Source organism: Gambusia affinis, linkage group LG01, assembly GCF_019740435.1.
Source record: "Gambusia affinis linkage group LG01, SWU_Gaff_1.0, whole genome shotgun sequence".
In the NCBI taxonomy this organism is placed as follows: domain Eukaryota; kingdom Metazoa; phylum Chordata; class Actinopteri; order Cyprinodontiformes; family Poeciliidae; genus Gambusia; species Gambusia affinis.
In genome coordinates, this window is record NC_057868.1 from 34,823,031 (window position 1) to 34,845,785 (window position 22,755).

Genomic DNA, 22,755 nt, shown 5'->3' on the forward strand with positions numbered 1-22,755 from the left:
CAAACGAGGTAAAATACTTTCAGTTTTCACTTAACCCCCACATAACATTTGGATAACAAAGCTTGTGTATAAACAGGATGTCTCACTTTAACATAAACAGTAGGTCTACATCTGGTGTATTTTTAGTTAGAATATGTATATTCTTCATTCAGTGAAGTTACTGTCACTGGGTAGAGTATCCTGAGATAGGTGAGTAAGGTTTTCCTATAGCAAGTCATTACATTTAATAGTCCCAGAGCATTACACTACGGCCACCACACGACTGTCTGAAGGTTTTTCTGAAATATTGTTAGTTTTATTCCAGATTTAATGGTATGGAAACCTTCAGGAAAGTTTCACTTTTGTCTCATCAGTCCACTAAAATTATTCCCTGGACTCCAGCAGTCTCTTTCTATCTTATTGTTAAATCATGAACTCTGACCTTAACTGAGGCAGGCGAGGCCTGCACTGTTTTTTTAGATGTAGTTTGGCTTTCTTTTGTGACTTCCTGGTTGAGTTGATGATTGCTCTCGGAGCAGTTTTTATAGGCTGGCCACCTCTGGAAGGGTTTCATGTGTCCTTTATTTGTCGATAATGACTCTCACTGAGAATCACTGGAGCTCCAAAACCTTAGAAACGACCTTTTGACCTTCCCCAGACAATCACCTGCTCTTAAATCTGTTTAGATTGGGGCATTCTTCTTGACTTCTTTTAGCCTACTTCATGTTTCTAGACAGGTTCTATTAAGTAATTTCCTAAATGTACACATGTAATCCTAATCAGGCTTGTTTGATTCATATAGCTTTAGTCACTTTAATTAATAAAATTCAATTTTAAAAGCTGCATTTTGTATTTATTCAAGTTATGTTTGTTTAATGGTCTGGACAAATTGGCAGAAATAAATTGTGTTAGGCGATTATTATTGTTTATTTTCTCTATCAGCTGAAATAACCAATAAACTATCAATATTTTTGTCTATACGATTATTTAAATCCAAAAAAAGCCTAGAGTTAGAGCTTAGCGTAACATTCCTATAAGTTTGCAATTCAGAGCAAATTCAAAAGTTGCTTCTTTCTTAATAGCATAAAAACATGTAAGCGATAGTTTTGTTTGTTTACGCCTCGGGCTGGGTGTAAAGATGAACGGGTGAATCCCGTCTGCAGGCTGCCAGCTATCATGACCTCCATGTTCCTTTATGTGTCATTGTTGCTCTTCAGGACTGGCAGCCACCATTTGCCTGCGATGTTGACAAGCTTCACTTTGTCCCTCGCATCCAGCGGCTCAATGAGCTGGAGGTGAGTTTTGTTTTTCAGATTATGTCAGATGTGATTTTACTATTATCGGTCTCTGCATCTTTTTGTTTTTTATTCATTTGTCTATTTTTAGATTTTAGGTACTTTAAAAATGTTGGGGTTTTTTAGCATAAGGTAAAAAATTTTGGTAAAAGGATAATGCTTTTTTTATTAAAAGAGATACTTTAGGTCACTAATGTCTGTCTTTTTCATCAACCTACCCTATTATAATTTGTCCAGCATTTTATGTATCAACATTATCCGACATATAAAGAGAATGTGTGGTGACCCACACTGTAATTTTGGAGGAAATAAATATAGATTTTTTGTTTGCTTTTGTTTGTCTATAGGCACAGACGAGGGTCAAGCTCAATTTTTTGGACCAGATTGCCAAATTTTGGGATTTGCAGGGTTGTACCCTGAAGATCCCTCATGTGGAGAGGAAGATCTTGGACTTGTATAAGCTAAACAAGGTGGTTTATTCCACCTCTCGTTATTCACAGACAGATATATCTCACAGAGTTCAGAAACAGACACCGCTGACATCACTCTGTGCCGTTTCAGCTCGTTGCAGATGAGGGGGGATTTGACATCGTCTGCCAGGACAGACGGTGGACCAAGATCGCAGTTCAAATGGGCTTCTCTCCCGGCAAAGCCGTCGGCTCACACCTGCGAGGGCATTACGAAAGAATCCTCTATCCTTACAATCTGTTTCAGAGCGGAGCTAACCTGCTGGTGAGTTGCACGCATGTATCGACATGACAGCAATCTGCAGTCATCATCTGAAATGATGCTGTTTGTGAAAAAAGTTTAAAAAAAACAACAACAAACAAACGAAACGAGCAGAATCCAAAAGATTTCTGGGTGATTTGCTTTGGAGGAAAATGTATGATATTGTTTTTTTTAAGATAATTTTGACTTCTGCATTTCTAAGTTTTTGGTTTGTTACTAAAAGTGTGGATATTTAGTCAAGTAGGCTCCAACTGCAGAAGTCTGCCATTCACCTAACTCCACATGTCCCTGCACTCTCACTGCGACTCTCAGATAAATTTAAGAAGTCACATTTAATTTAATTTTAAACCTAAAATACAGTTTTTAAATTCTGGTTTGATTTATGTACAGGGTGCTTGAAAGTGCTTGAATTTCAATTAATTTTTTCAAGGTTTTTAAAGTGCTGGATTTCTGTATAAATCCTTAAAAGTGCTTCGTATTCAAACTGCACTGTTTTGTACTAAAGTGTAATCTTACGTTTGATTAAAAGCCTAAATTTGGAAAACATTACTTACAGTTGAAACCAGATATTTTCATACATGTAATATGAAAGTCTGAAGTTAAGTCAGACTAAGCTTCTCTTGTTTTTAGGTCAGTTAAAATCAGAAAAGTATTTAATGTGACATAAAATTTTGTTGTATTTTAGTTGACTTTACCTCTGATCTAGAACAACTGAAACAGTCTTCTTCAGTTTATTTGTTTTACTTTCAACTCCAAAATCTTGCATTGGAAATGCTAGAAAACTGGAATTGTTTTTAGAAATGCTTGAATTATACGGTGGGAAAAGTGTACAAACCCTTAAGTCTGTCGCAATAAATCAATTAATTACATGATAAATTAAGACAAAGTCAATCACTTCCATTTGCATAAGTTATTTTCTATCAAAAACTGGATGACAAAAGTGTTCAGTCTGGTGTTTTGGTCTCAACTAGGCATTTTTTTGAAGGACAGTTTTGTTTACAGAGACTTCATAGTTAATTCTATTTGTTGTTTCTGTTGTTTCGTTTATTTATTTTACATATTTAAAATGTTTTCCACTTCCAGTGTTAAATCTCCTGTTGTAAAATCAATTTAATCTGATTTAATGTCTGTCTTTTTAATCATCCTACCCTATTATAATTTGTCCAGCATTTTATGTATCAACATTATCCTACATACAAAGAGAATGTGTGGCATAAATCTAATGTGACCGAAGTCAATGTGCTTTTTTTCTTCTCTGTATAAATATAATTAGTTCAGAGTGCAGGAACTAGTACACTCTGCCGCTGGAGCCTCTTGTAGTTTAGTGTCTCGTTGTGACTTTAACTGCATTTGCACCGTAAAAAACAAAGAGAGCTTCTGTGATATTTGACTTGAATTGGTTCTGTGTGGCCACTTGGACAGGTCACTCTAAAATGTTTTATTACCAAAGCTCTCTTTTGCCTCAGGCACAAGAACCAGCTTCCAAACTGATGCGTTTGGAGGCTGATCCTGACCTTGAAAAGGTACGTTTGAGTGATGATTACAAAGCTGCTAAAGCTTGAAATGCATGTCCTGTGTGGGTGGCCGTTGTGTGGAAGTCAATACTTCCAGCTTGACTCGGCTGTATTTGTTCTCAAGCCACCTCAGTGTTACCGCGTGCATCCAGCAGCCACTGTGGTTTTGTTTCTGTGTCAGGCAGAAACAAGATCAGAAGTTAAAACTTTGTGGAGTTCTTGACTCTTAGAAAGACAAGAGGAGGAGTTTTACTGTTTGAAAGCACAAAGAGACTCTGACGCTGAAATATCAGTTAATATAAAATCCATCCTTCTGTCCACATGTTGTCTGAACCCTCAGAGGAGCTGGTGCCCGTAATGTACAAAGACTTGCAAAAGTATTCACACCTGTTGAACTTCTCATGTTTCAGCCGCAAACGTCAGTGTGTTTTAACTGCATTTAATGTAGCGATGGGACTTGATTTAAAGTTTTAGTTAATTGCATTTTAATCGAAATACAGCTCTGGAAAAAAATTAAGAGACTACTTAAACTGATCGTTTCTCTTTATAAGTATTTGTTTGAGTAAAATGAACATTGGTATTTTATTCTATGAACTACTGATGACATGTTTGTGAAATTTAGTATTTATTTGCAGAAAATGAGAAACGGTCAAAATAACAAAGAAGATGCAGTGCTTTCAGACCTCAAATAATCCAAAGAAAACAAGTTCATATTCATTTAGAAACAACAATACTAATGTTTTAACTCAGGAAGAGTTCAGAGATCAATATTTGGAGGAAAAACCAGGAGGTTTTCAATGGAGTTCAGTGCAGTGGGCTCTTAATTTTCTCCATAGCTGTATATCGACAAAATTAACATTTTAAATAAAAAAAGCCTTTTGTCTGCTAAATTATTGAGTAAATACACATGTGGGGTCAACAATAAAATATATTTGTCGATCTTTATCTGTTATTTAGCTTATTCAACCATCAGATTGGTGCTTCCAAGAGTTTCTGGAATCCCTGTTCATTCATACAGAGCAAAAATACTAAATCTTACCAAGTATTTTGGTCTAGTTTCTAGTACAAATATTTTAGTTTTGTCTTATTTCATATGTGCTAACTTACAAGTAACTTTTCAGCAAGATAGAGGAGCTTGTTTTAAATCACTAATTCCTTAATATTAATAAAAAAGTACTAGTTCCATTGGTAGATTATTTCACTTATAACAAGACATTGTCCCATGTTGTAAGTGAAATAATCTGCCAATAAAACAAGTACTTCTTCATCAATATTACGAAATTATTTACTTAAAACAAACTCCTATATTGTGCTGAAAAGTTACGTTTATAAGTTAGTTTTTCTTATTTCAAGTTTACTAAGATATTTGCACCAGAAACTAGACCAAAAACACTTGGTTAGATTTTGTGTTTTTGCAGTTTGCGACATAATACTTATATAATTATTACTTAAAATACATTGAACTCCAAAGTTGTGAAGTCACAAAATGTGAAAAAGGTTAAGCTGTGTGAATACTTTGTTTTTGCTGCTATTTTATTTTACTTTTTTAATTTCCAGAAGTTAATATCTCATCTTGTTTGGCTCAGCGTTGTTTGAATCATCCGTCCTCCTTTGTTACTTATTAAACCTGAAAAGTTAAACACCAGGTGAACCAGGCCTCAGCACAAGCCTGAAATTATTTTAGATTTGACATGTTTGTCTTGTTTGAGGTGACAAACTCTCATTAACCACGTCTTTCTTCTGGCTTCACAGCCAAATACCATGTGATACATTTCATCCACATTTAGTACCTGATATGACAAGCGACATGGCTTTCAAAGAAAACATTTTTTTAATCACTTTCTGTACTAAAAACAAAATTTCAAATGAAAAAAATTATTTTCAAAAAGTGGATTTTATTTTAATCATCCCTTCTTTGAGTTGTATAGCCAGGCTGCGAGAATAAATGTTAATTTAAGAGAATATAACCATAGTATTAGTGAAATAAAGAAATATTTTCCGAGAAGAACGTCTTCAAGTTAAGAGAAAAGGTTGTTTTAATGAGAAAAGGTTGTTTTAATGAGAAAAGGTTGTTTTAATGAGAAAAGGTTTCCATCTGGTTATCAGGATCTGATGTGATCACCTCAGTTTTAAAGTCCTGCTACTGATGAAAATTTGATGCTGATGTATTAAAATATTTCCTTATTTGTAAAACCGATACTAAAGTATAACTTCACAAGGTGCCCTGCATTCCTCATTATTATTATTTTTTGTTATTTTCCATCTTGGAGTTCTCATAAAATTATTACTTAATTCTTCTAACATTCCAACTTTTTTCTGGTAATATTGACTCTTTATTCCTGTATTATTTAGACTATTTTGCCGTACGATTTTATTTTTGTAGTTTTGTGACTTTATTCTCATAGTTGTAAGAAAAATTGTAGCGTGTATGTAATGTGTTATGGTAGAGTTGACATGAATTCAAGGTTCAAATAAACAGAAGCTGTCAAACAAGATGGCCGCCCTCTGAACTATGGAAACCGCAGGAGTCCATTGGTGGGGAAAAAAATCCAGTTTATGAAGATTTTCCCAAAATTAAATATTCATAAACTAAAAATATAAAATTAATTTATAAAATTAATTTATCCTATCTCAAGTACGTTCACTAATTGACTTTTAAAGTATCACAATGTAAAATCATACAATTTACTGCAAAAACACAAAATCCTAAGTAATTTTGGTTCAGTTTCTAGTTAAAATATCTTAGAATACTTGAATTAAAAATAATTATGAGTAGATTTTAAGCAAGATATATGATTTTGTTTTAAGCTAATAATTTCTTAATAGTGATGAAAAAAGTACTACTTTCACCGGCAGATTATTTCTATTATAACAAGACAATTTCCCATGTTATAAATGAAGTAATCTTCCAGTGGAACTAGCACTTTTCCATCAATATTAAGGAATTTTTTTCACTTAAAACAAGCTCTTATTTCTTTCTGAAAAGTTACTTTTAAATTAGTTTTGTCTTATTTCAAGTGTACTAAAATAGTTGAACTAGAAACTGGACCAAAACGTCTTGGTAAGAGTTTGTGTTTTTGCAGTGCATAGACTCTTATTAGCGATATCCTCCCAGTATCTTCTGACTTGTATCCCGTTCTGTCCGTATTTATAACTTCCCCATGTCAGGTATTTCCTGTCAAACATGCAAATCCCTGCTCATAGGCAGCAGGTTTGGGTTTTAAACCGACTCTGTTTCCCCCAGTGTGTCCAGAAACCCGACCAGTCGGCGGAGAAGATGAGCGGCGAAGAGCCCAAGCTGCAGGAGCCGATTCAGAGAGCGCCGGCCCCCCCGCCTGATGTTTGCCCAAGCGCTCGCAGAGCCAAGCGCATGAAGATCGAGGTGAGAGTCGCTGCGGCTTCACTTTTCGCCGCAGGTTCCAAGAATAGCTTCACAGTGTTTTTTTACTGTTTGAGGTTGCCTCTAGTTTCACTTCTTGTTCTGTGCTGGTGCAGACTACCTGTGTGAAGACTGAGCCAGGTGAGATGGCGGATAGCAAGCCCAATCTGAGGAGGAGGATGGGCTCTATTGTCGTAAAGCAAGAACCAGGTCAGACTCTTCATCTCAGATGGCAAAAAGTAAAGCATGGAACTGATTTAAAGTTGCAGTAGGTAACATATAAAAAAATATGTACTTTACATGTTTGTTAAAACTGTCATTATGTCATGAGACAGGTAAGCTCCTCTGCCTGCTCCCAGTGTTCCCAGTGCAATCTAGAAACAACCAATTAGAGCTAGCATAGCCTGTTATGAATGCTACTGCTAGTTAGCATGGCCACTGATGATGTCAGATAAACAGTCTACCTGTAACTGTAAGTTGTTTCTCCACCATTAGCACAATTAGCAGCGATTACATGAGTATGATTGACAGCGCTAAGACCCTCCTCTTTGCTCTGATTGTTTGTTTTTGTTCGGGAGCGGAGCATTTCTTCAGACGGCAATAGTAGCTCAGAGAGGAGGTCGATCTTTTCACAGACTGTCTGTCTCATGTTAAACTGGTGACAATTTTAACAAATATGTAAAAAAATAAAAAACATTTTATATGAAAATTACCTACATTCATATTCAATAAATTTGATTATTTAATAGTTGGCTTTTTCCAGTAACTCCGTCACAAAGTGAAACACATAATATAGATAAATTACATAAAGCTTTATCTCTGTTATTTATGGTGATTTTCTGCTTCCAGCTAATGAAACTTTAACATTTAAGATCAGAATATTATAAAAATGACAAAGTAAATACATAAACTTATTGAAAAGTATTTAATACTTGCTTAAAGGTTGTTATTTTCAAAGCGTACTTTTAATCTGACAATCGAGCCACACCAGAAACGATATTCTGATTTATTAGCAGGTGCTTGATATCCTTGAAAATGATTGAATTTAAATGAGGTGTTTTCAAGGTTTGGAAAGTGCTTGATTTATCTATAAAGTCCTTGAAACTGCAGAGTTTTGCAATACAATGCAATCAAACATTTGATTAAAAACCTCACTCACAGTTCAAGACAAATATTTTCATAGACTGATTAAAAAGACTGACACTTTTTTTTTCACTCTCTGAAGTTAAATCTGATTAAACTTCTCTCTCTTTTTTTTAGGTCAGCTATGATACCCAAAATTATTTCTGTTTGCTAAATCCCAGAAAACTTAGAGAGAACATTAAAATAAAAATAAAAATTTAAAACCATTTTTCTACATTGTGTTTTATCATTTAATTTGAGCAGCCAGATCCTTTACATTAACACTTTTTGTAAATATTATTTACACTTTTTTATTCCTAATTATATATTAATTTACATCATCTCTGCTGCAGAATGTAGAATATTATGACCAGGTATTATTAATACCAATAATAAATATTATTCTATAGTGAATTTAAACTGTCTTATTTAGTCATTTGTATTGCTTTTATCTCCATGGTTTGGTTCTGGAAAAGTTTGAAAACTTACCTTGAAAAGTGCTTGAATTTTACTGTGGGAAAAATGTATGAACCCAGGACTAAATATGATTATATTTTACAAGAACATTCAGAAATGACTGACAGGGAACTTCTACTTCCCAAAATGTAACAGGATCAGTATAATTTACTATGAAATAGACATACACACTAAGAACGATTTTTTTCAATCAGATTTTAAGTTACAGCTTGCAAATGAAGAACTGAAGTGAATTTATATGTGAAACATGAAACCTGCTCTTTGTAACGTTGAGTTTTCTTACTGCCTTGCAGAAAAACCAATTCCCATTCTAGTGAAACAGGAACCAGTCGAGTTTAAGGAACCAATAATGGAAACAGACAAATTCAAGTCCCGCTACAAGAAGATGATTCCTCTCATTCCTCCGAGTCCAGTAAGTAGAAACATCCTGAGCCTTGAGAAGTTCAATCGCTGAATAATTGATGATGATGAAAGCTTCAATTGAACGTCAGATATCAGCGTTCATCAGTCGCCTCATGAAGGAAACGTTCACTATTATTCCTCTGTAGATATACGAATTCTGTCAAAGCTCAGAGGTTCAACAGCTCTGGTTTGGAAATGGAAATGTCGCAATTAAAATTATTCATAAAAAGCCATTCATCATTGTACCATTATTAAATGGGAACTATTGTGCAAAATTCCCTTTTTGGATGTTTTTGTACTTTTATTTGGGTCTTTATTCCTCCTAGAAACAGTGAAAAAATTTTCTTTTGGTTTCTGAAAAACCAGCCGTTTCAAAATCCTCCCAGTACTGACGTCACAGTCAGAGGGTGCTGAGCTCCGCTCACTTCATTATAGCTGTTTTTTTCCCCATATGGGAAAAAAAAACATGTTTTATAGTTTACTTCTAAAACTGCTACTGCTGCTTCCTTTATGGTTCTACTTCTCTGATCCTGCCAGGAAAAGTCCAGAAATGTTCAGAATTTAAGTATTTTCCAGAATCAGTTACTACTGACTATGGAACCAAAATCTAAAGCATCCGTCCGTTTATTTATGTGAACTTTGAACATATGATGAATTACATGCAGATCTCTTAAAATTGTCTCATTGTGCAGCTGATCTGCTCAGTTGTTGAAGAGAATTTCCATTTAAAAACGAAGTGAGACGTTTCAAACCTTCCGGCTTTAAGCTGCTGTGGATCTGAATGGACCAAAGTAAACTCTGTAATGTCTCATCTCTGAAAAGCCTGCTTATCAATCAATCAATCAATCAATCAAATTTTATTTGTATAGCACATTTCAGCAGCAAGGCATTTCAAAGTGCTTTACATCAAATCAAACACAGAAACACAATGCAACATAGAATCAACAATCAGAACAGAACATTAAGTCAGATTCCACCAATAAATTTGTAATAGCCGTAATTTCCGGACTATAAGCCGCGACTTTTGTCTCAGGCTTTCGACCCTGCTGCTTATACAACGATGCGGCTTATTTATGAATTTTTTCTAATGGCCAGTAGGGGCGCTGGAGCAGAAAAGGTAAGAGTGAGACACCTGGAATATATCTGTAGAGGAAGACTAATGTAACATCGTGCTTTGTGCATGAATAAAATTAGCTTGAACAGACCCTCATCGTGGAGAATGCAAGAAGAAATACATATGATGCAGCTTTCAAGTTAAAACCAATCGAGCTGGCCGATAAAGAAGGAAACAGACACTGAGGAAGAACACTTCCATGGTTTCAGTGCACAGGAGGAAGAGGATGACGGCTCTCCGTGACTTTTAACCGTATGTTATTTAAACCAGCCCTGTTAGTGTTGTTTTGCTATATTGCTGCTGTTCAGAAAGAAAAGCTACAGCATATTATTAAAACTTTAAAAACACTTTCTGTGTATCGTCTTTCTTTGTAAATATCTCATGTTTCAATGTAGACACATGCGGCTTATACACCGGTGCGGCTTATGTATGTACAAAAAGTGTTTCATTTAAAAATGTAGGGGGTGCGGCTTATAATCAGGTGCGCTCTATAGTCCGGAAATTACGGTGATTAGCTTTCAAAAACAACTCTAAACAAGTGGGTTTTTAGTTGAGATTTAAAGGAAGTCAGCGTTTTGGCTGTTTTACAGTTTTCTGGAAGTTTGTTCCGAAGTTCAGCAGATGTTTCTTTCTTTCTTTTTTGTTTTGTTTTGTTTTCAGTTGATACATCTGCCTTTGTCTCCCAGGTGGATCTGGTGGTGTGTCTGGTGTGTGGGAGTGGAGGCGACGAGGAACGGCTGCTGCTGTGTGACGGCTGTGACGACAGCTACCACACCTACTGTCTGATCCCCCCGCTGCACGACGTCCCCAAAGGAGACTGGAGGTGCCCCAAGTGTCTGGCTCAGGTGACACAAACTGCACATGATGTCAATACACTGTTTATATAAAACAGACCTGAAACAAAGTGGAAATGTAAGATAAAGTTACTTTACCATGTAGCAACATGTTTATATGTTAGGAGGCAAAAGTAATAAAGAACCAACTGATGTATTTAAAGAAAGATATTTGATTAATAAATGCAGGTTTTAGCTGTTTTTCAGATATTTTTAATGGAATAATGTCACTAGATAAGAATGACTCCAAAACAACCAGTAATACTTATTTAGAAACTTTTTGGAAACTGTGTGCATTTTTCAGAATCAGTCGCAGTTTATAGTTCACTATTTTGAGCCAAACAAGAATTTTGACTTTGACTTCAGGCGCTCACAGCATAGGTTTTAGGTTTCATTTTTTATGGCATTTATGACAAATGTCAACCTCCCATAAAAGAAAATGTATCCATTTGCTTTATTACACTTTATTATTTGTTTTTAAACCTAAAAATTCTTTAAACTTAAGAACACGTTTTCTATGAGATTTTTTTTTCAAAAGATCATGTAACATTTGCAGCCCTGAAAAACTGACTGCACAGTTTTGTTATAAAGTCCATTGTTTGAATAGCCTAAATTTTGACGGTGTTACTTACATTTGAAAGCTAATATTTTCATATATTTAATTAAAAAACACTTTTTCCTCTCACTGTCTGAAGTGAAATCGGACTAAACTTATTTTGTTTTAGGTCAGTTAGAATGACCAATATGAATTTATGTGAGGCATAAAATTTTGTTACATTGTTCCTGCTGTAACATGTCAGATATTATCACAAGACATGATTAATAATAGTGTAATCCAAAAGTGTAATGCTGGAAAATTCTCAAAACTTACCTTGAAAATGTTTGAAAAGTTCTTGAATTTTACTGAGGAAAAAGTGAACGAAATGTTGATTCAGCCTCAGTTTCACTGCAAAAACACAAAATCTTACCAAGTACTTTTGGTCTAGTTTCTCATGCAAATATCTTATTGCACTTGAAATAAGACAAAATAACTTTCAAGTAACTTTCCAGCAATATAAAGGAGCTTGTTTTAAGTTAATGATTCCCAAGTATTGATAAAAAGTATTAAAAGAATCAAATGATTATTTCACTTACAACAAGAAAACCAGTACTTTTTCTTCAGTGTTAAGAAATCCATCCATCCATCCATTTTCTTTACACCCTTCGTCCCTAATGGGGTCAGGAGGGTTGCTGGTTCCTCTCCAGCTGCGTCCCGGGCGAGAGGCGGGGTTCACCCTGGACAGGTCGCCAGTCTGTCTCAGGGCAACACAGAGACATACAAGACACACAACCATTCACACACACACACACACCTAAGGAGAATTTAGAGAGACCAATTAACCTGACAGTCATGTTTTTGGACTGTGGGAGGAAGCGGGAGAACCCGGAGAGAACCCACGCATGCACAGGGAGAACATGCAAACTCCATGCAGAAAGACCCCGGGCCAGGAATCGAACCCAGGACCTTCTTGCTGCAAGGCAACAGCTCTACCAACTGCGCCACTGTGCAGCCATGTTAAGAAATTATTGACTTAAAACAAAGTCCTATATCTTCCTGGAAAGTTACATGTATGGCGCTTTCATCTAATTTCAGGTGTAATAAAACATATGCATTAGAAACTGGACCAAAAGTACATGGTGACAATTTGTGTTTTTGCAGCATGGAGTTTCCATCTTATTCTGAGAGGCATTCAAAAGGTTAAAGTTTTTATATTGCTGTGTTACATATGTAGGATGTAAACATAAAACCAGTATTTAATTGCACCTGCAGGAATGCAGCAAACCTCACGAGGCGTTCGGGTTTGAACAGGCACACAGGGACTATTCTCTGCGTGCGTTCGGCCAAATGGCAGATGCATTCAAATCTGACTACTTCAACATGCCGGTTCATGTAAGTCGTGTATTTTCCTACATAAACATCCTCGTCTGTGTTGCTTTAAGCCTTTTTAAATTCAGATTTCATCCCTCTGGTGCTGGTGATAGATGGTACCCATGGAGCTGGTGGAGAAAGAGTTCTGGCGCCTGGTTGGAGCCATCGAGGAGGACGTTACCGTGGAGTATGGAGCTGATATCGCCTCCAAGGAGTTTGGGAGCGGATTCCCCATCCCAAATGGAAAATTTAAGGTTTCCCCAGCAGATGAGGTATTCTCTTTATGTCAGAGGAATTGTGAGCAGTTTTGATTGCATTTCTCTTCTTTTATACAATTTATTATGAAGAAGTGGACTTGTTACAACATCACATTTGTTGTGTTTTTCGTCTTCTGCAGAAATACCTCAAATGTGGCTGGAATCTGAACAATCTGGCGATGATGAACCCATCGGTTCTGACTCATGTGACTGCTGACATCTGCGGGATGACGCTGCCCTGGCTTTATGTTGGCATGTGCTTCTCCTCGTTCTGCTGGCACATTGAGGATCACTGGAGCTACTCCATCAACTACCTGCACTGGTACAAATACAAGGAGACACTGCAAAAACACAAATACAGTTTGACAAAGGAGACTCAGAACTTTGCTGAAAATGCAGATGTAGTTAAGACAAATTATTGAATATTTGTTTTTTTATATCTGAAAATACCCCAAACTTGACATTAAATCAAGTAATAATAATAATAATAATAATAATAATAATAATAATAATAACCAGATAAAAAAATATTGAGATCTACCATCTCTTTTTAAAGAGGGACCTGGCAGCAATAAAAAGAATAAAAAGAAATAAAATTTCAGTCCTAACTTTTCTGGACAGAAGATCAGCACATTCCTTTATTTTCAGCACAAATATGTTTTTTGTTTAGATTATAGTGCATATATCTTAGTATACTTGACATAAAACAAAACTAAAGTACAAGTAACTTTTCAGTAAGAAGTTTTTTAAAGTCAATAATTTCTTCATTTTGATGAAAATGTCTTGTTTCACTTATAACGAGACCTTTTCCCATGTTATAATTGAAATAATCTGTCAGTAGAACTGGTATTTTTGATTAATATTAAAGAACTATTGACTCAAAATGTGCTGAAAAGTTACTGTAAATTAGTTTTTATCTTTACTTTTGAGGTGTACTAAGATAGAGGCACAAGAAATTAGACAAAAATACTAAAATTTAGGGTCTTTGTAGTGTAATCATTTAATTCAAGTGTGTAGAACATGGGACACACACTGCTAAAAACACCAAATCAAGAATTATTTTGTCTAGTTTCTAGTGGAAATATGTTAGTACACTTGAAATAAGACAAACAAACAAGTAACTAAAAAAAAAAGTACAAGTTCCACTGGCAGATTATTTCAGTTATAACATGGGAAAATGTTGTGTTATAAATGAAATAATCTGCCAGTGGAACTAGAACTGGGTTGCTAGGTGACGGGCTGGACTTGGCTGGGGTTGCTAGGAAACGGTGCAATGCCTGGCCCTTGTTCATGAAATAAGTAAAAAAAAAAAAACATCTACCAGTGGAATACTAAAACTCTTTCACTAATATTAAGAGATTATTTACTCCTATATCTTGCTGAATAGGAGTCAGACTAAAAAGTTTGAGTCTGAGTAAATAATTCCTTTGTTTTGATAAAAAAAAAAAAGTACTAGATCCATTGGGAGATTATTTCACTTATGACATGGGAAAATGTCATGTCATAAGCGAAAAAATCTACCAATGGAACAAGTACTTTTTATCAATATATTAAAAAATTTAGCATAAAGTTACCTGACATATTTACACTTGAAATTAGACAATCTAACATTTTGTGTTTTTGCAGTGTTGTTTCCTTATTGCTGCTTTATTTGTGATGCTGTTCATGTTTAGGGGCGAACCGAAGACCTGGTATGGTGCTCCTGGTTTTGCTGCCGAGCAGCTGGAGAAGGTGATGAAGAAACTGGCTCCAGAGCTGTTTGAGTCCCAGCCGGACCTGCTGCACCAACTGGTCACCATCATGAACCCCAACACTCTGATGGCGCACGGCGTCCCGGTACCCGCTGCTTTAGTCATCACCTCGGTCTGTTTCACATCTCCTGAATAAAAACCAACAACTCGTCTCTCTGCTGTAGATTTACAGAACCAACCAGTGCGCCGGGGAGTTCGTCATCACGTTTCCCAGAGCGTATCACAGCGGCTTTAATCAGGGCTTTAACTTCGCTGAGGCGGTCAACTTCTGCACCGTGGACTGGGTATGTAGCTTTACTCAGAAATACTTATTTTTCAAAAAAATTGAAATAACAAAAGGAAAACTTAAACTTTAAAGACAACATGTTGGATTTTCTGGAATGGCCCAGTCAAAGTCATTCAGATATATAAAGATAAGTGAAAATTTTAGTACTTTAAGAATGAAAATGACAACAATTCCTGAGAAAGAAAAAATCAGGCAGAAGATTTTTGTTTCCAAATTAGTTTCTTTCAATAAAAAACTTGTACAATTTTAACAAGGTGTGTGTCTGCTGAATTTTTGGTTAAAACATGTTTTTACTTTTACTCAAGTAAAAGTAAAAAGTGCAGTAAAGTAAAAAATAGCCTTAAAAGTAATTTTTTGCCTAAAATAAATGTTACTTCTTATTGGATAATTGGAACCTGTCTGTTTGTGGTTGTGCATCCAGATGCCCCTGGGCAGGCAGTGTGTGGATCACTATCGTCTGCTGCATCGGTACAACGTCTTCTCCCACGATGAGATGGTGTGCAACATGGCCACCAAAGCAGAAACGCTCAACGTGGTTCTGGCCTCGGCCGTTCACAAGGACATGGCCCTCATGATCAAAGAGGAGCAGGAACTGAGGGACAAAGTCAAGAAAATGGTACAGTGGTTCACATTTTCTGTAAAACTTACAGATTTTGTGCCAAAAATTAATGTTTCCTAAAATGAAAAATCATATCCTGTTGATTTTTTTAACACCATTAGGGGGTGGTGAACTGCAAGGAGGCAAAATATGATCACCTCCAAGATGATGAGCGTCAGTGTGCCAAGTGCAGGACCACCTGCTACCTTTCCGCCATCACCTGCCCCTGCAGCCCAGGTGTGCTGGTCTGTCTCTACCACATCAACAGCCTCTGCTCCTGCCCCGTCTCCAACTACACTCTCAAGTAAGAACTGCTGGAAAAGCTTCTTCTCTCTCTGTGTCAGCGTCGCTGTTAGCACTCTTCTTCAGGCGAGTTATCCTCCTGATGAAACCGTTGCTTAAATTAGCAAGCAACTGATTCCCAAACGTTTCAATGCTGCGTTAGCTTCTGGCCCTCAGCAAACCCTCAGAAAATGCTACAAAATATCTAAACATCAACTTTTAGAGTGTTTTGTTTCCCTTTTATTCACTTTTCAGTAATTATTTAATTCATTTTGTGTACCAAGTAGTTTTGGTCTAGATTTTAGTGCAAATGTCTTAGTTTATTTGAAATTCAACAAAACTAAATTACAAGTAACGTTTTAGCAAGATATTGTTTTATGTCAACAATTCCTTAATGCAGATGAAAAAGTACCATTTCCTTTTGCAGATTATTTCACTTAAAGCACTGGAAGAATGTCTTGTTATAAAGGAAATAATCTGCCAGTAGAACTAAACCTTTTTCATGAATATCAAAGGAATTACTTACTTAAAACAAGCTGTTGTATCTTGCTAAAAATTTACTTACAAGTTAGTTTTGTTTTATTTCAACTGTGTTAAGGTATTTGCACTTGTAACTAGACGAAAATACTTAGTAAGATTTTGAGTTTTTGCAGTGCAGCTGTGCTGCTTCATGCCTTCTGATTTTAGTTTTGATGAGTTTTGAGGTGCAAATCTATTTATCAGGTTTGTGTTATAATATACTATATTTAAAATTTTTCCACCATAATCCCCTCTTTTGATTATTAAAAATATGGAATAGGCCGTGTTGTGGTGGCGTAGAGGGTAGCGCGACCCACATTTGGAGGCCTTCAGTCCTCGACGCGGCGGTTGCGGGTTCGATTCCCAGACCCGGCCGACGTTTGCTGCATGTCTTCCCCCCTTTCCTGCCAGCCTACTTTCGAATAAGGGACACTAGAGCCCACAAAAGACCCCCTGGTGGGGAAAAAATAAATAAATAAAAAAACAAAAAAATAAAAATGATGAATTTAAAAAAAAAAAAAAAGGAATACCGTATTTTATATTCATTACATCAAATTCTATTTAATCCCCACAGTTCCTATGTTTTCTGCAGCAGGGCTGCTGGATGGTTCCTTCCGTCTTTTTTCTTTCCAGAAACTTTTCCATTTCAGGATTGAGAATCAGCTTCATAAATTTGAATGGCAGCCAATCAGAAAGATGATCTTGGCTAACAACATTTTAACTAGTTATTTAAATTATATTTTACAATAATGATAGAATTTCAGATTATATTGTATTTTTCAAAAGTCATTTAATTTTTATTTATCCTTTTTGTTCTCATTTTAAATCCAACTCTGTGAGGCCTCCCTAGCTCCCCCTGGCGGCCGCGCTTTAAAAACCACTGCCTTAGCTATATATTTTCCTCTAAAAGTTGCTGCATCATGAATCTGCTGCAGCTCCAGAGCTAAATGTGGAGTTGTGTTTGCTCCTTCAGCTACAGATACACAATGGATGACCTGTTCCCCATGATGAACGCCGTGAAGCAGCGAGCCGAGCTCTATGATGACTGGGCCTCTCGTGTCACTCAGACTCTGGAGGCCAAACTGGAGAAGAAAAAAGGTGAGTAAAACAAAACGTTAAATAAGTGAAGCAATAGTCTGTGATATTTAGGTTTGATACCTGCTGTTTGTGTTAATTATCTAAATTAGCTGCATTTTTTTCCATGATGTATTCTTGCTTTAAGAGGTTTCCTGTTTGGAACTGGATTTTCCACGATAAAAACTAGGCATTTATCGTATTTTCTTTTATTGTGATACATTTGTTATCGTGATAGGAGTTTTGATTTATCATTGTCACAATAAATTCCAATTAAGGATGTTTGAAGTCCCCCCAAAAAATGTCTGTATTATCATGATTGTTAATTGCACTACACTGCAAAATCTTGGTAAAATTTTGTTTTTAGCGGTGTAGTACAACTAACAATCCTGGCAATTTTAATCTAGTTTCTGCTGCAAATATCTTTGTTGAAATACAGTTGAAATAAAACAAGACTAACTTACAAGTATTTTTTCAGCAAGAACTAGGAGCTTGATTTAAGTCAATAATTCCTTAACATTGATTAAAAAAAAAAACGTATTAGTTATAAGTGGAATATTCTGCCAGTGGAGCAAAATATTTTTCCCATACTATAATTTAAAATGTCTTGTTCCTTTGGCAGTTTATTTCACTTTTAACTAGAACTCTTTCATCATTTTTAATGAGTTTTTGACTTAAAACAAACTCTGATATCTTGATAAAAAATTACTTGTAAGTTAGTTATGTCTTACTTCAAGAGCATTAAGATATTTCCACTAAAACCTACACAAAAAAAGATTTTGTGATTTTGGAGTGTTTTGTCCTCTATTAATAAATATCAATAAATGTAAAAATGTGATTCAATGCAATCACTGTGTGCAGTTTAGTGATGCAGATCACACTTTTTTTTTATGTAACTGATGTCCTAAAGAAGCGATTTACAAATGTGTAAATCAATATCAGTATTTTTGTTTGTTGGGCTACAATTCCTGCGTCATGCAGTCACAGCCACAAAGTTTACTAAAAAAAAGAACTAATAAATAGTTATTATTGCCACTTTTAACCTCAAAATAGTTCCACAAAATACTGTGATAAAGTTTTTAGTCCATATTAGCTGTGTTTCATTCCCCTGCTGAAAACATTTCAGTGTTGGGTTGTGAAGGCGTTAATAAGACGGCGTCTGACCCGTCGTTCTCTCCTCAGGTCTGCCCGTCTTTCGCTCTCTTCTCACTGAGTCAGAGACCAGACTGTTCCCCGACAACGACCTGCTGCGGCGGCTGCGGCTCGTCACTCAAGACGCAGAGAAATGCGCCTCGGTGGCTCAGCAGCTGTTGAACGGCAAGAAGCAGACCAGGTAACATTGTAATAAAAGTTACATTTGTTCGTTCCACTGTGTCAGTATTATCAAGTTGAGTCTCCCCGTTGTTCCAGGTATCGGTGCGGAAGTGGAAAATCTCGCAGCCAGCTAACGGTGGAAGAGCTCAGCTCCTTTGTGAGGCAGCTGTACAACCTGTGCTGCAGCCTCCCGCAGGCACCTCAGCTCAAGGTACGGCAAGGAAAAGGAACATTTTGTAGTTTTTTACATTAACGTCACAAATAAAAAATGTCTTTTAGGATTTTATGTCAGTTTTTTGTAAAACAATTGTGATTTAAATAATAATTTCAGAACAAATCAAAACGCTTTTGGGGGGTAAAGTTTATAAACTACAACACAAAAACAAGAAAAATTTTAAGAGTGAATCTGAAACTAAATTATCAGTTCTATACTGATACCAAATTGATATTATTGATATTTTGGATCGATCTGCTCTTCTTTAGTAAAAATAGGTCTTTGGATTGTAAAGTTTGCTGTCCTCTGTGTGGTTTAGGTTGAGTTTTATTCTGGGGTATCAGAGTGAAGGGGTTAATGCAAATACATATAACACTTTTCATTTTTTAATTTGTAAAAAAAAAAAAAAATCTTAAAAAATTTATATTTTAATTACTGACCACTTTGTGCTTGTTACATAAGATTCTAATAAAATACATTGGAGTTTGTGACAAAATATGAAGGAAGTTTATGGGGGATAAATACTTTTATGAAGCACTTTATGACCAGTGGCAGCAGTGATGCCTGCATGAGGGGGCTGTAGGGGGCCTGGGTCCCCTAGAAAATAATAAACAAAAAACATTAAAGAAAGTACTACTATTGTATACTACTGTGTGTGTGTGTGGGTATGTATCATTAAGCAAATGTCGAAAAGCAAAATAATTAATGCTTCCTTTCATTTAGGAACTCTTGAATCGGATTGAAGACTTCCAGCAGCACAGCGAGAAGGTCCTGGTGGAGGAGTCTCCCAGCGTCGCAGAGATCCAGAGCCTCCTGGACGTCAGCTTTGATTTTGATGTGGACCTTCCAGAGCTGCCGCAGCTCCGGGAGCGGCTGGAGCAGGCCAGGTGGCTGGAGGCCGTGCAGCTGGCCAGCGCCCAGCCCAGCACGCTCACCTTGGAGGCCATGAGGAGACTCATCGACCAGGGAGTCGGCTTAGTACCGCATCCGTCCGTGGAGAAAGCCATGGCGCGCCTCCAGGAGCAGCTCACCCTGTCGGAGAGCTGGGAGGACAAGGCGAGCAGCCTGCTGAAGGCCAGGTGAGCGCAGCACCACCTGATACATGGCTGCAGCCACTTCTCCATTAATCTCTATCCATATTCTGCTAATGTCGAAAAAAATGCAATTTCTTTTGAAAGATACATAATTCCTGGAACAAAACAACTACTCAAAAGTTTAACAACAAAAATCTCAGGTTTTAAACTGTGTTTGCAGCACCTTTTTAATTTTCTTTGTAGGAATCCTATGAATGAAGCAGAAACCCATTCATTCATATCGTCTGCTGCTAAATAAATAACACGGATCTGCCTGAAATCATGATGTTTTATTTCTATCACCAGGCCGCCTCACTCCATAGAGACTCTGAGCGCTGCTGCTGAAAAGGCCTCCGTAATCCCAGCTCACCTCCCAAACTGTCTGCTGCTGAAAGACACCATCAGGAAAGCCCGGGAGTGGCTTCAAGAAGCCGAGGAGCATCAGGTGAAGAAATCCTTGAAAATACTTGAATTTCATTTAGGCGTTTTCCAGGTTTGGAAAGTGTTTCATATGTTAGATTAAAAGCCTAACTTGGAAAATGTTACTTGCAGTTGAACCCAGATGTTTTTATACTCTGAATAAAAAGATACACACATTTTATTTTCACACATTCACTTGTGTGAAGTTAAATCAGATTAAGCTTTTCTTGTTTTAGATTAGTTGGAATTACCGAAACTGTTTCTATTTGCTAAATGTGAGAAAACTTGGCAAGAGTATTTTTTAAAGAATTTTTTTGTAACTTTCTTTGTATGTTTTTCTTTGTTTAGTTTGAGCTCGAAAGTAGTTTACGTTAATACGATTGGCTTGGATCAGTGACTTATTGATCTGTGTAATTGAGATAGATGTTGGCTTATGTGTTTTAAGTGAAGGACCGTTATTAAAATTTGGAGATATTCCATCCATCCATTTTCTTTACATCCTTTATCCCTAATGGGGTCGGGAGGGTTGCTGGTTCCTCTCCAGCTGCGTCCCGGGCGAGAGGCGGGGTTCACCCTGGACAGGTCGCCAGTCTGTCGCAGGGCAACACAAAGACTTACAGGACACACAACCATTCACACACTCACTCGCATCTAGGGAGAATTCAGAGAAACCAATTAACCTGACAGTCATGTTTTTGGACTGTGGGAGGAAGCCGGAGAACCCGGAGAGAACCCACGCATGCACAGGGAGAACATGCAAAAAGATCCCCGGCCGGGAATCGAACCCAGGACCTTCTTGCTGCAAGGCAACAGCTCTACCAACTGCACCACTGTGCAGCCCCAAATTTGGAGATATTTTTTGTTAAATTAGTGTTTTGTTCTCTGGTTAGTCAGATGAATAGGGTATAATTTTGTGATATTGTTATGTTTGTCATTTTTTAGTTCAATTGTCCCTCCTGTAGAATGTGGAATACTATCACAAGACATTTTTAGTAACATTGATAAATTGTGTCATGTAATAATGAATTGAAACGCTGATTTTTAGTTCATTTGTTTTGTTTTTATATCCAAAGGTTGGTGCTGGAAAAGTTCGAAAACTTACCTTGAGAATGCTTGAGAAGTGTCTGAATTTTACTGTGGGAAAAGTGTTCAAACTCTGAGTTTTCCACTCAAAAGTTGTGCTTCCTTCAGGCCAGCGGCTGCGTTTTGATGGCGGACAGCCTCTCCGACATGCTGCTACGAGGACAAGCCATCCAAGTGCAACTGGAGCCGTTGGACCGGCTGGAGTCTCTGATGGCAGACTTGCAGAAGTGGAAAGAATCTGCAGCCGCAACTTTCCTTCTAAAGGACTCGACTCTTACATTGCTGGAGGTATTATTGTACAGATTATAAATCCATACAAATGTTTTCTTTATCTACCACATTTTACTGAACCATGTCCATATTTAAAATCTGTCAGGCAGTGAATGGATGAGGTTTGAAATTTGTGATCTGAGCCTCTGGAAGAGCTCAAAAACACAAAATATTACCAAGTATTTTTGGTTAAGTTTAGAAATAAGACAAAACTAAAGTACAAGTTACTTTTCAGCAAGATTTAGGAGCTAAATAATTCATTCATATTGATATAAAAAAAGTTGTTGTTTTTTTATTAGTGACTTAATCAGCCGGTGGAACAAGACCATTTTTGATAACACTTTATTTGATGGGGTGTGCATAAGACTGATATGAGACTGTCATGAACATGAAAGGAGTCCTTATAAATGTTTGCATTTGTTGTCATGAAGTGTCATGCGATAAATAATGACACTTCTAATGCAAAGGTGCACTAAAAGTTGTATTAAAAGTTCACTAAAAGTGTAAACTTTGCATTATTCAGTAAATAATGACACTTTTAATGCAAAGTTCCATTCAAACTTGCTGTAAAAGTCAATTAAAAGTGTCAACTTTGCATTAATAATGTCATTATTTACCAAATGACACTTTATGACAACAGTCATAAGCATTGATAAAATCTCCTTCATCTCAGTCTTATGCACAACTTATCAAATAATGTGTTTTCATTTCATTTTTTCCAATATTAAAGGCTAAAAGTTCTAGTTCCACTGGGAGATTATTTAATTTATAACATGATAGTTTAACCATGTCAGAATTGAAATAATCTGCCAATAGAACTAATACTTTTTCATTAATATTAAGAAGTTATTAATATTCAAA

The 22,755-nt window shown here is 36.5% G+C and overlaps 1 protein-coding gene across 2 annotated transcripts in view; it reads left to right on the forward strand.

Annotated features, from left to right (window-relative positions):
• The window catches only part of kdm5bb (lysine (K)-specific demethylase 5Bb), a 33,278-nt gene that overhangs the window by 2,487 nt on the left and 8,036 nt on the right, over window positions 1–22,755 (forward strand). The window contains exons 2-22 of one of the 2 annotated variants that reach the window (XM_044129460.1): window positions 1,197–1,274; window positions 1,622–1,744; window positions 1,836–2,006; window positions 3,470–3,526; window positions 6,762–6,899; window positions 7,013–7,106; window positions 8,789–8,907; window positions 10,698–10,856; window positions 12,655–12,774; window positions 12,867–13,025; window positions 13,151–13,332; window positions 14,684–14,846; window positions 14,926–15,045; window positions 15,469–15,663; window positions 15,768–15,949; window positions 17,420–17,544; window positions 18,703–18,853; window positions 18,931–19,045; window positions 19,772–20,127; window positions 20,428–20,566; window positions 21,733–21,912. In XM_044129460.1, the coding sequence (XP_043985395.1) occupies window positions 1,197–1,274; window positions 1,622–1,744; window positions 1,836–2,006; window positions 3,470–3,526; window positions 6,762–6,899; window positions 7,013–7,106; window positions 8,789–8,907; window positions 10,698–10,856; window positions 12,655–12,774; window positions 12,867–13,025; window positions 13,151–13,332; window positions 14,684–14,846; window positions 14,926–15,045; window positions 15,469–15,663; window positions 15,768–15,949; window positions 17,420–17,544; window positions 18,703–18,853; window positions 18,931–19,045; window positions 19,772–20,127; window positions 20,428–20,566; window positions 21,733–21,912 (3,126 nt within the window). The remainder of the gene's footprint in view (window positions 1–1,196; window positions 1,275–1,621; window positions 1,745–1,835; window positions 2,007–3,469; window positions 3,527–6,761; window positions 6,900–7,012; window positions 7,107–8,788; window positions 8,908–10,697; window positions 10,857–12,654; window positions 12,775–12,866; window positions 13,026–13,150; window positions 13,333–14,683; window positions 14,847–14,925; window positions 15,046–15,468; window positions 15,664–15,767; window positions 15,950–17,419; window positions 17,545–18,702; window positions 18,854–18,930; window positions 19,046–19,771; window positions 20,128–20,427; window positions 20,567–21,732; window positions 21,913–22,755) is intronic. The other variant, XM_044129468.1, reaches the window with a different exon arrangement.